Source organism: Sapajus apella, unplaced genomic scaffold, assembly GCF_009761245.1.
Source record: "Sapajus apella isolate SASKATOON/1434 unplaced genomic scaffold, GSC_monkey_1.0 scaffold105, whole genome shotgun sequence".
Lineage (NCBI taxonomy): Eukaryota > Metazoa > Chordata > Mammalia > Primates > Cebidae > Sapajus > Sapajus apella.
In genome coordinates, this window is record NW_022437045.1 from 5,004,672 (window position 1) to 5,018,191 (window position 13,520).

Consider the following 13,520-nt stretch of genomic DNA (forward strand, 5'->3'; position numbering starts at 1 on the left):
TATACCTCTTGATTAAATTGCATTCTAATTATTTCTCAAGAAACAGAGAGTGGAAAGAACTATATACAAAAAGAAAATTCATTAATTTGCCCACTCTTAGCCCTTAGCTAGGAGTGGAATTACTTTATTATGCAATTACTTCATTTAACTCAATGTAACTCTATATGGTAACTCTATGTTAACTGTTTTCCAAAGCAGCTTCACCATTTTACATTCCCATAAGCAATGTCTTAGGGTTCCAATTTCTTTACACCCTCACCAACATTTGCTATTTTTTCTTTTAGTCATCCTTGTGGGTGTGAGATGCAATCTCATTGTAGTTTTTTTTTTTTCTATTATTTCATCATTGGTCAACTCAATAAAACTGGATTTAAAAATACCTTAGATGTCTTTAAATTCTATATTTTAAAAATTTTGAATTAAGCTTTTCTTTTAAGTGAGACCTATCTCTCCATGTGCATATAATTCATAAACACACATACCAACTTAGTTACACCAATAAATAGCAATATAAGAACTAAGAGTGAGCAAATTAATTTTTATAGTATTTACACACTTTACAACCATTACCACAATCAATTTTATCTTGAGATAAATGAAAATACGTGTCCACACAAAATCTTGTATAGGTACATTGTTTATAGGAGCATTAGTCATAATAGTCAAAACATGGAAACAACTGAAATGTCCATCAACTGATAAATGGGTAAATAAAATGTGATGTCCATGTAATAGAATACTAGTCACAATAAAAAGGAGTAAGGTACTGTTATATGCTGCAATATGTATGAACCTTGGAAACATTATGCTAAGGGGAAGAAACCAGTCACAGAAGACCACAGATTGCAAACTTCCATTTATATGAAATGTCCAGAATAAGTAATCCATAGAGACATAAAATAGATTAGTGGTTGCTGAAGGCTGGGGGATTGGGAGGAAATGGGGAAATGATTGTTAAATGAGGATAGAGTTTCTTTTTGGGGTGATGAAAATTCTAAAATTGACCATGGTAATGGTTGTAAAGTCTGTAAATATAATAAACATTCCTAAATTGAACATTTTAAATGAATGAATTGTGTGGTATGTGAAATGTTGCTCAATAAAGCTGTTTAAAAAACAAATAATTCAAAGGACCTTCTGTTGAGTTTTGAAAATAGTGAAACAACTTTATTAACCTAATTAAATTTTAGAAACAATGAGTTTGAAAAGACCAGAAAAAAAAACAAAAAACTGGGCTATTGTTTTTTCTTTGACTTCTTTAAAGGTCCTAAGCTATCCTCTGTCTTGAATATGGACCATATTTTAGACACAAAATAAACCAGAAAACAAATTGTGTATTAACTTACTTTATTAGGGGTTTTTGAAAGAAAGAAGAGAAATATAATTCTACTTTTAGTCATCTAGTTTTAGTAAACCAAACACTGAACTTTATCTTTGAGTACATCTTAATTGATGATTTAAAAATAAATTATTCCTAAACTGTAGGATTTCACACATTTTCTGATTCAGCTGGAGGCCACTTTCATGGTCTCGCTAAAACTAGACTATTTGGAAAGTTATCAGAGAACCGGTCACTAAAATTAGGAACTCTAAAGTATGTTCTCCTTTTTTTTAAATTATAGTTGTTTCAAGCCGAGATGTTCAGTCGTCAGCAGATTTTACACTCAATCATTATTGATGGGCAGCGTCTTCTAGAACAAGGTCAAGTTGATGACAGGTAGGCTCTTTGATAAATTATTATAAAGAAAGGTTCCAGTAAATTAGTCATTTTCTTTTTAATGAGCAGATTAGAGGGCATATATCCAATCTTCCTGAGGCAATTGAACTGCAGTGGAGCCTCAGTAATTGGAGGAGAGGCTTGTCTCAATCTCTGAAATAACTGAGTATTGAATCTTTTTAGAGAACTGCTATTATATTATATGAAGGGCATAGAGTAATTGGAAATCACCTAGCCAACCTTCACTAGTCATCTGTAGGGAATGGAATTAATGAATAGATCAGCATGAACCATATCAGTGACCTATCAATGGTTTGTAAACAGATGCATCTAATATTCTCATGCAATTACAGAATTATTTTTTGTAAAAGAAGCATAGCGATCACTAGCCCATCTCTCTTACTTATAGATGAAAAACCTGAAATCCACAAATATGAACTGATTTGACCAAGGTCACAGAACTAAGCAGCAACAGAATCAGGCCTGGAGCCTGTGTCTGGTTTTCAGTCAGTACTGGATCATGCCAGCGAGCTTTCTCATGCTATGAGAATTCCTCTGTGTTTGAAAATGGTTTGCTACCTTAAGTCAGTTTATATGCCACCTGAAATCTTTCTTCCTCTTCATTCAATAGCAAATTATTCCTTTATTAAAAATGCAGAGGTAAAAATTTGGCTTCTCCCCAGATTTATGGCATGTGAATTGACAGTTTCATATGATATTTACATTTCCTAGAAACAATATTTACTTTATCTCCTCTACTTTCCATGGTGATATTTGGAGTATTAGTCTCATGTGTTTTGTTACATATGTACACTTTTCTCATATTTAGGAACCAGTAGTTGTGACTACAGTTAACTTGATGTTTTTTCAAAAAATAGAAAATAAATTACTTTTATTGAGAGTTTTGTCTTTAATGTTGTAGAAGCAATTTCAGTTTTAAGCGGATATTTCTTTGGAAGTACATGAAAGATTTTCATGGTTAAGCTTGGAACAACAAAATGTGATATCATATTTATTCTATTCTAAGTAAGCCAAACTTAAATGTGAGCTTTCCTGAGAATTTAAGGCCTTGAAAATAAAACAAATTCAAATACAATTAACTTTTATCTTTTGCTTTATCATTTCTTAGCCAGCTCTATAACAATATTATAAATATTTAAGTCATTAAGTAAAATAAAAATTAAATACATGCAAGCCAGCATCGATTAAATTTTAAATAAAACATTTAGGGAAAATATACCAAAGCAATAAAAATGGGAGGTTAGACTTGAGGATAAAGAATTTTGAAAGTTGAAGGGAAAAAATATCAGATTAGAACCTACTGACAATAAGAAGACCCCAGATTACAAGTGTATTGTGTTCTGAAAGTTAATTTATGAGTTATATTTTTTAGAGCGTCAAGTTTAGCACAGGGAACGATGTCATGTTTTAAGTAATTCTTCATGCTGGCAGGTAGTTTGGGACAGCTTGGTTGTACCAAGAGACGGTGGGGAACCCTAAGAGGTCTTGGGTAGTTACCTGCTAGGGAAAGCAACACTGTACGGTATTCCCAAGTCCTGGAGTTGTACATTTTCTGAAATGACAGATGCTTGTAACTTTTAGGGTGGCATCATGAGCCTAATTCACCACATTTGAACATTTGAATGCTACTGCAATTGATTAGACACATCAGAATTTCCTTTCAAAAACAGAAGTCATCATCAAAATCTAAGTAGCTATCATACGGACCTTTTTTTTTTTTTTGAGATGGAGTCTTAAACTTTCACCCAGGCTGAAATGAAGTGGCCCTATCTTGGCTCACTGCAACCTCTGCCTCCTGGGTAGCTGGGATTATAGGCATGCACCACCATGCCCGGCAATTTTTGTATTTTTAATAGAGACAGAATTTCACCCTCTCTATTAAAAGTACAAAAGGAAGTGTACTACCTCCCTATGAGTGGTCCTGAACTCCTGACCTCAGGTGATCCATCACCTCAACCTCCCAGGGTGCTGGGATTACAGATGTGAGCCACCACACCTGGCCCATATGGATTTGTTTTTTAAAATGGGAGGACATACGAAATTTTTTGCAGGGCCTTTATATAGTATATTTTATTTTTAATACTCATTTTGTTAATGTTGACTGTGTATTGTTCATGTTTTGTTTAAGTTGAGTCATTAAATACGTTTTTAGGAGTAGCAGCATATTTCGTTACAAAATCAAAATTTATAGTGTTTCTGGATAATAGGAAGTTTCAAGAAGACCCAAGTCCAGAATAGTAAGTCTAATTCAAAGTTGATGCTACCCTCTAGAGAAGAAGATAGCATATCTGAGGAAGAAAAGCAATACTATTATAATAGATAAATGCAGGCATTTAGTATTTAGTATTAAAGTGCAACATTACTTGCACTTTATGTGTGAATAACACTGTAATCTACATAAAAACTCATTCTGTTTGATGCGGGACAAACCCTTACTAGCCAGTTCTAGAGCCACAAGTTAAACATTAAATAAAACTTAATAAAGAACTACCTATATATTTTTAAAGCTAGAAAACAGATAGGAACATATTAGAAGATCTGAGATTCTTTAGCCTGAACTTGAGAAATCTTAAGTAAAATTTATTATTTCTAAATATATTAATGACATTTATACAGACTATGATAATTTGTTTTCATCTTTCTAAGAATGAAGTGAAGTCAGCCTACAATGTAGAAGAAATAATTTAGATGAAAGTGTGAAATGATTTGCTAAAGGTTGGGGCTGTTTATTGTGAGGGAATACAGAGAGAGTTTATGGAGTACAGTTTTTAAAAATCTTTCTAAATTACATAATTTTATTCAAGTGACTTATGATTCTAACTGGCAACAAAGGTTCTACATAAGCCTTGTTCCACACGTTTTCCTGCTGTGTGGCCCGCAAGACACCATCACCATCATGGGCTGCACACGTTGCTGTGGGGTTGCTCAAGATTTGCAGCTCTTCCCATTGCATCTGCAGGTGTCCACTCCTCCCCTGTCATGCTGTCAGGGAGAGAGGGAAGGACGATGACCTCACTGTAGATTTGTCTTCAACCTATGCTGAGACATGAAAACATTCACCATTTGCAAACACAGGTAGTTTAATTTTAAACATTAATTGCAATAAACCCAGTAACCCAATAGTAGATCACAGCATAATATTTGAAAACCGCCACCCTAGATTAGAGTTGTCGACAATGTATACACTGGCTGATTATGTAACTGCATCCAAGATGAAAGTGTTTTTTACCACATAATTCTTCACTAGAGATGAATTCAACCTGAAATTGACACTCCTCAGTAATCAGTGGCAAGGAGTGATTCGCAGGGCCCAGCAGAGGCGGGGGATCATTGACAGCCAGATTCGCCAGTGGCAACGCTACAGGGAGATGGCAGAAAAGCTTCGTAAATGGTTGGTTGAAGTGTCCTACCTCCCCATGAGTGGTCTCGGAAGTGTTCCTATACCACTGCAACAAGCAAGGACCCTCTTTGATGAAGTGCAGGTAAGATGCAAAACAGCGTTCTCATGCCTCTTAGATATTTCCACCGCTCACTTTTACCTTAGCCTCGGTTTTGCAAAAGGACTCTAGAGTGACATTGCAACTGGGACAAACATTGTTCTCAAATGTCAACAGAAACATACAAAATGATTCAATTACGATGCCCGTATCGAATGCTGAAATGATAGTAAGCCCCAGCCTCTCACAAAGGCTCCTTACACTTCACACACTATGGCCTCCCACAGCTCACTAAATCCTAGCAGGGATGAAAAGCTAAGGGCAAAGAAAGGAAAACTTCATGTTGCTTGCATACATTTTATTCTTGAGCAATTTAAACATGAAGCTTAAGTACTCCAAAGAAGGCAGGAAGCCCTGTCCTGTTTGAGTTCTTTGTTCATTTCCAGGTTGCCCCTTACCTTCGGGCTGCTAGCACCTTAGACAGTTACCTCCTGTCATTCTAGTCAGTCCTTCCCGGAGTATCCAGTGGGCTCCTCTTCCTTTAAAGTCATTGTTCTTTAGTTCCTTTCTCCTTCAAATTTCTCTGGGAGCCCTCATTCACAGACATGACTTCAACTGCCCCCTACCAGCAGAGAAGGGGCATATTGGTATCTGTGGTCCTATTTACCCGCTGAACTTTTTTTTTTTGAGATGGAGTCTCACTCTGTCACTCACTCTATCACTCTATTGGAGTGCAGTAGTGCGATCTCGGTTTACCACAACCTCTGCCTCCCGGGTTCAAGCGATTCTCCTGCCTCAGCCTCCCAAGTAGATGGGATTATAGGCATGCACCACCACACCCAGCTAATTTTTGTATTTTTGTTGGTCAAGCTGGTCTCGAACTCCTGACTTTGTGATCCACCCTCTTCAGCCTCCCAAAGTGCTGGGATTACAAGTGTGAGCCACTGTGCCCGGCCAGCCTGCTGAACTTTTGACTCATGTATCCAACCACATTTTGGATTTATGTCTGTTTGCATCACAGATGCCTTGTACCCTGTGGGTCCCAGCAGAACCTGTGATCTCAGGACCAACTATTCTCCTTTTTCCATCACACATCCAGGAAGTGTCAGTAGCATAGGAACCCTAGAATCATTTAAGAGCTATACTTCTCCTTGTCTATCACCCTCTTATCTAATCTCTCCAAATCTACACGCCTGCTGCCACTGCCTTAGTTAGGTGCTCATGATTTCTAGCCCAGATAGACAATAGTTTCCTAATCTGTCTTAGTATATCCAACACATACCCTTCTTCCATTCTACTTTTACTTGATTGCTGAGTGCTTTTATTAAAACTTTAATCCAAACATCAACATTCTTTGTTAACCCCAGTCGCTTTTAGTATAAAAAACAAATTTCATCACACCTGTAATCCCAGCACTTTGGGAAGCTGAGGCAGGTGGATCACAAGGTCAGGAGTTCAAGACCAGTGTGGCTAACATGGTGAAACCCCATCTCTACTAAAAATACAAGAATTAACCAAGCGTGGTGGTCCTTGCCTGTAGTCCCCAGCTACTCTCAAGGCTGAGGCAGGAGAATTGCTTGAACCTGGGAGGCAGAGGTTGCAGTGAGCCAAGATCGCACCACAGCATTCCAGCCTGGGCCACAGAGTGAAATTTGCTCTGTCAAAAAAAAAAAAAAAAGAAGAAGAAGAAGAAAGAAAAACCAAATTTCTGCAAGATGTTGCCTGGCCTCACTCCTACCACTGTCTCCCATGCATTCCACACTCTAGCCACTGAAAACTATATTCAGTTTTCTGAATTTATCTTATTTTTCTCACGAAGTGAATGTGCCCATCCTCATTTCTCTGTGAGAAGGTGTCCTCTCTTCCACTTTTGAACATACTCATTTCACCGCACCAGGTCCTTCTTAGAACCTGGTGAAGTTCATTCAGCCTTGACTGCTTTGAGGAATCCTCCCTGCCTCTTGATGAGCCCCCTACTGGGTCAGGTCTTCCTCTGTATTCCTGCTCATCCATCTTAGAGAGGGGTTGTCTTATTGCATCAATTGTATTTACCTTGGGGACAGAAACTAAGCCTGTCTCCCTTGTATTCTCACTCATTTATTCACCAGTGCCTCCATGCACAAAGCACCACCACAATAAATGGTAGCCGGATGAAGGAGGGCATGCTATCTATGTATGCTTAAAGTTAATGCCATTTAAAAATTCTTATAGGAAGGAAACAATGAAGGAAAGAATCAGAAAATAAAAAGCTATGGTTTTTTTCAGTTCAAAGAAAAGGTTTTCCTGCGGCAGCAAGGCAGCTACATCCTGACTGTGGAGGCTGGCAAGCAACTCCTTCTCTCGGCGGACAGTGGAGCTGAGGCTGCTTTGCAGGCCGAACTCACTGAGATCCAAGAGAAATGGAAATCAGCCAGCATGCGGCTGGAGGAACAGAAGAAAAAACTAGCCTTCTTGTTGAAAGTAAGTTCAGTTAGAAAAAAAGAACCAAAACTACTTTTAATTATTGTACTACTTCCTCCCATTGTTATTCTGCAAATCAAATAATACAAAGATCATCAAATAATACCCTGCAGTATTTTACCCTCTGTGTTTTATTTAAGACTTTGTCTTATCTTGAGCAAACTGGAAAAGTTTCCCAATTTTCAGCATTTCATTTTTCAGAAAAATCTCCCAACAAAGTAAAGCCTAATAAGACTGTCTAAGCTGTGAATTCTGATTAATGGCCAGTGCAAAGGCTTAGCCATGTGATGACTTTATAAATCCATACAGAAATTCAAAGGGCAGGTTCCACTCCCTGATCTGAGACTCTAAAGTGGTTTTCAAGATTGATATCTCTTCTTTTATGGAAGGGAAAAACCAACCCGGAAAGATACTCTTGATTTATCTTAGCTGACCTAAGCAAGTTGCCACAAGCTAAAGTCTCCAGGAGGTGGATTAAGCCCTTAGTTGGATGCAGATACTCATTTCACCGCACCAGGCCCTTCTTAACCTGGTGAAGTTCATTCAGCCTTGACTGCTTTGAGGAAGCCTCTCTACCTCTTAACGCGCCCCCTGCTGGATCACACAGTAAGTTTTGGAAAACGTAGATTTATCTGGACCTCCCACAATATACTTTTTTCTCTCACTGTCCAATTGCATGTATATTGCATAATTAAATGAGCAGTTTAAAAAGGACAGGGGCTCTAAAATAAGATAATCGCAAGTTAAAATCATAGTAAACCAAGTGACATGTTAACTTAGCCTATCTAAGCCTCAGGTTTCCTCATCTGTAGAGTGGGTATATAATTTCACCTTGTCCATGTGGCCATTGTGAGAATTTAATGAAATAATGATAGTGAATCATGTGGTACCTTACCTGGCTCATAGTGAGCACTAAATGAATGATAGTAATTACTATGGCTAGTGGTACAATGATCTTTAAAAGTAAAGGCAGCTAAATGCTATGGTCCTATATATGTTGATAATCACCAACACTTGAATGATGGTATCTAATAAATTTAGCCTGTCACATGTTTGGATCAAAGATAATGACTCTAAAGTTAGTATAACAGATTTTGCTTTTTTTAATGCTTAAAGTGTGCATCCCCATTGGATTTATTCTTTGGAATTTTATTTAATAATATGTTGGCTTCTGTGAAGGAAGCAATCCATCAAAAATGCCACTGAACAGCTATAAAGAACTATTATTTACACATAGCACAATTCATCGGTAATGTAATATGATGGGTTCTTTTTCTTCCTTTTGCTTTTAGGAAGGGATTTAAAACATTGTAACTCATCCTGTAGAGAGCATGTTAATAATTTCTTTTTAAATTTGTGTTGTGATTTTTGGAGATGTTTCCAAGACTTAATAAGGCATGATGTGTAAGCCACTCCATTTGCTTTTCTTATCTGTCTGTTTGTTGGTGTATAAAGCATCCACTTTAGAAGATATTTGCAGGCCCATGACAGTAACTTATTTCCTTATAATTCATGTCATAAAAGGACTTGGTTATAGATTCAGAATCTAAGTCATCCTTGGAAGGAGGAATTCCTCTTCTCTTCTTGTTAAAGTTTATTTTATTTTGACTCTTCACACTACATCCTGTTTCCCTAAGAAGGAATTTATGAATCTAAATTTCGATGTTTCTATAGCCTCATTTTAGTGTATTTTTTACCACAGCTTTAATGCTTATCTATATTTAGCTTTTAATACTCTTAGTAAGTATGCCAAAAATAGGCATTATAATTCCATGCCCTCTATGTTCACCTTCTTCACTATCGTCTCTTAATTTTGTTCTGAAAAATAAGAAGCTGATTTTTGTTTGTTTGTTTTTTGAGACAGAGTCTTACTCTTTTACCCAGGCTGGAGTATTGTGGTGCAATCTTGGCTCACTGCCGCCTCCACCTCCTGGGTTCAAGTGATTCTTGTGCATCAGCCTCTCAAGCAGCTGGGATTACAGGCATGCACCACCACACCTAGCTAATTTTTGATTTTTAGTAGAGGTGAGTTTTTGCCATGTTGGCCAGGCTGGTCTTGAACTCCTGGCCTCAAGTGATCTGCCCACATCAGCCTCCCAAAGTGCTGGGATTACAGGTGTGAGCCACGGTGCCTGTCATGAACTTATCTCTTTTAGATCAGTAAACTTTGATCAATTGCATGCTGATAGATTTCAGGGTGTTTGATAGTTTTATTGAGAATGTTGTTTAAGCAGAAAGAGAATCTTTTTGTCTACCCTCACTATGGTTAGCATTGATGAGCTAACTGTAGTCTGGGGACACAAAGATATTTTAAAATAAAGGAGGATTTAAACAAATCTGTCCCTGATGGACAAATATTTTTTTAATGATTTTTTTTTTCTGGTAACTGGGAAGAGGGAATGTGGTTATGCACTCTAAGAAGTTCCATGAAGGAATTTTAAAGAGAAATGAGACTCGTGTCAAGCTCTCAGTTCATTTTTTGATAAAGACATATTGAATAAGGAGACACTTTACTCAACACTGCTTCCAGAAATTAGTTGTGCTAATAACGCCAACAGGATGTTATGCTAATAACACCAACGGGCTGTTATGCTAAAACTAAGATGTCAGAAGTAGAAAGAATCCAGGTAAGAAAAGACTGTTGATAATGAGAGAGATTTTATGAAGGAAGATGGAATGTGATTTGACTCCATAGTGACTACTAAAAAGGATTCTAACCATGATTCTAGTTGTCTGGCTTTGGAATTCTGTCGTTCATGGTGTAGGGAGTGGCCACTGGGGAGATGCGTGGGTAGCAGGAAGGCCTGGATTGGACAGGATGACAAATGGACAGTGTTGAACAAAACAGAGACTTGGTTAGTTGAATTTAATTTTCGCTGGCACTAAGACACCGGATTTGAGATAATGTGTAGATAAAGTGCTATTAAAAAAATCAAGCTCCACTGTGGTTTCTGTCATTTAAAAAAATTCTACTCTTTTATAAAAAAAACATATGTCTGATTTTTTAAAATTAGGTAATAATTGAAATATGAAGAGTAAAAAGTGAAATTTCCCTTATCCTACCATCCAAATTCTCCTATCTTCTTTTTTTGTGTGTGTATTAAGACAGAGTCTTACTCTGTCACCCAGGCTGGAGTGCTGTGGTGCAGTCTTGGCTCACTGCTGCCTCCACCTCCTGGGTTCAAGCAATTCTTGTGTGTCAGCTCTCAAGTAGCTGAGATTACAGGCATGTACCACCACACCTAATTGTTAAACCAGTTTGCTGTGTAATCTTTCAAAACATAACCACACAATAGGTGTTTTCTTTTGTCAGTACATAGAGATCTACCTGATTCTCTACTGCCAACCTCTACCACCTGCCCTGCCATATTCTGCTCCAGAGCACTTACCACTGCTTGGCATAGTAGATATAGATTTCTTAAATTATGTATTATCTCTCTTGTTCTACATCTTCATTTATATGGGTTTTTAATGTATTACACATTTAATCCTTTGCTACATACGTTTCAGAATTAACAAGCCAGTCAAAAATGCCATGCTTTTGTAGTGCGTGTTGCTCTTCCTGTAAGAGATTCCATATCCTTTTTTTTTTAATCCCTTGTAGTACATTTAGAAGAGAGTAGACATTGGGTGCAATTATGGATGGGGTTAAGAAAGAGACAAGGTACTGAGATTATAGTCCTACCTCTGCAGATAGATTTGGATTTAGATAACATTTTTGGGTACCCATAATATTTTGGTCATTGTGCTTGATGCCTTGATACCCATTGCTTCCTTTGGCCTCCAATAAATGTAGAGAGTTTGTATTATTTCTATTTTCAAGGAGAAAATGGAAAGAGAGCATTATGTGCTTAAAGCCACACAGATAAGTAACAGAGTCAGTTTTGAACTCAGCTGTTCTGATGGCAACGGCATGCTGCCTCCCCTGGCAATGGCTGTGGGTGTACCTTCATATTGTTCATCAGTGTAACTTTCTTTTTTTTTGTTTTTTGAGATGGAGTCTTGCTCTCTCACCCAGGTTGGAGTGCAGTGACATGATCTCGGCTCACTGCAACCTCTGCCTCCCAGGTTCAAGGAATTCTCCTGCCTCAGCCTCCCGAGTAGCTGGGATTACAGGCACCTGCCACGATGCCTGGCTAATTTGTGCGTTTTTAGTAGAGACAATGTATCACCGTGTTGGCCGTGCTGTTTACAAACTCCTTACCTGGGTGATCCACCTGCCTCGGCCTCCCAAAGTGCTGGGATTATAGGCATGAGCCACTACACTCTGCCATCAGTGTAACTTTCATTTTCTCTGGGAATGAAGAAGAGGGTTTTTTTTTTTTTTTTTTTTTTTTTTTTTTTTTCTTTTTTCCTCCAATTTCCTACATCAAAAAAAAAAATGTCTATGTTATTTGTTCTTATTCCTATGATAGGACTGGGAAAAATGTGAGAAAGGAATAGCAGATTCGCTGGAGAAACTACGAACTTTCAAAAAGAAGCTTTCCCAGTCTCTACCGGATCACCATGAAGAGCTCCATGCAGAACAAATGCGCTGCAAGGTAAATCACTGAACTGAGATGTTCACCGTCACCTATCTGTGTGCCTCTACTGGAAGAATGTCTTTGGGGCCATAATCCAGTCACACCCCTAGGTTATCTACATGCAGGTACAAGATCTTAGTAAATGACATAAGTTGCCTGTCCTTACAGGCAACTCTGGTAAACCTTGTATTGCTGATTTATTGCAGTTGATAAAATTATAGACTAATTTATGGATTACTTTGAGGAAGCAAATGAAAATTTAAAACGCATTAAAAGATATTTAAAAGCTGAGTCAAAAGCAACAAAGTCATCTTTTTAAAGCATTCACACTGGGGAGTCATTCTACCAGAAGAATCCAGTCTATAAGAAGGAAAAAAAAGGATCAACAGCCTGGAAAATCTGCAGACAGTGACCCTCAGAGGAACACACCCTGCCTTCTAGACCATTATACAAGGAAAGGGGGAAAAATAGCTTATCTCAGTGACTGCATAGAGACATAAAATTTTTAAATTACTCAGGGCTCTAACTGCTTAAAGATTATGTTCAAGCCAGGCTCCATGGCTCACACCTGTAATCCCAGCACTTTGGGAGGCGGGGGCTGGTGGATCACCTAAGGTTAGGAGTTTGAGACCAGCCTGGCCAACATGGTGAAACCCTGTCACTACTAAAAATACAAAAATTAACCGGGCATGTTAGCAGGCGCCTGTAATCCCAGCTACTCAGGAGGCTGAGGCAGGAGAATTGCTTGAACCCAGGAGGCAGAGGTTGCAGTGAGCCAAGATCATGCCATTGCACTCCAGCCTGGGGGACAAGAGCGAGACTTCTTCATCTCAAAAATAAACAAAGATTATGATCCACACCTCAAATGGTACTCGGAAGCAAGTCAGTAGCTAATACGGACTGCTCCCTGCAGTATGAGCTCTCAAAGACCAACACAATTCAGTGGCTCTAAGATTCCTGCCTTTCCTACATCTTTGTAGCCAAGTGAAGTGCCCAAACAGCAGTTCTCTGCTGAGCAATAGGCCGATCATATCAAAAGTACCTTTAAAAAATGTTTTTCTTTCCAATTAAATATGTCTTTGAGTTCCCCATCATTTGCAAATTATTGTTCTAGGGTAATTATGTTAAAACTTTGCATATACTTAAATGACCTGGGTTTTAATTGGCAGTTTTCTGCCTCACTTTGGCAAAGAAGTCCCAAGCATTTAAGAGATGTTAATTGTTAAAGAGGCCTAGAAATCATGAAAAGTGTGGCTACAAGAATTTTTTCTTTGATTATAAAATCTAAGGATATTATTTGAAACTTAAAAAAGGCAGATTTAGGAAAATTAAAAGGTAGTATATTTTACATCATATATGTAA

At 37.9% G+C, this 13,520-nt stretch overlaps 1 protein-coding gene across 19 annotated transcripts in view; it reads left to right on the forward strand.

Annotated features, from left to right (window-relative positions):
• The window catches only part of SYNE1 (spectrin repeat containing nuclear envelope protein 1), a 411,505-nt gene that overhangs the window by 321,246 nt on the left and 76,739 nt on the right, over positions 1–13,520 (forward strand). For all 19 annotated transcript variants that reach the window (XM_032258772.1, XM_032258777.1, XM_032258767.1 and 16 more), the window contains 4 exons: positions 1,623–1,717; positions 4,986–5,220; positions 7,441–7,635; positions 12,051–12,176. In XM_032258772.1, coding sequence (XP_032114663.1) covers positions 1,623–1,717; positions 4,986–5,220; positions 7,441–7,635; positions 12,051–12,176 — 651 coding nt within the window. The remainder of the gene's footprint in view (positions 1–1,622; positions 1,718–4,985; positions 5,221–7,440; positions 7,636–12,050; positions 12,177–13,520) is intronic.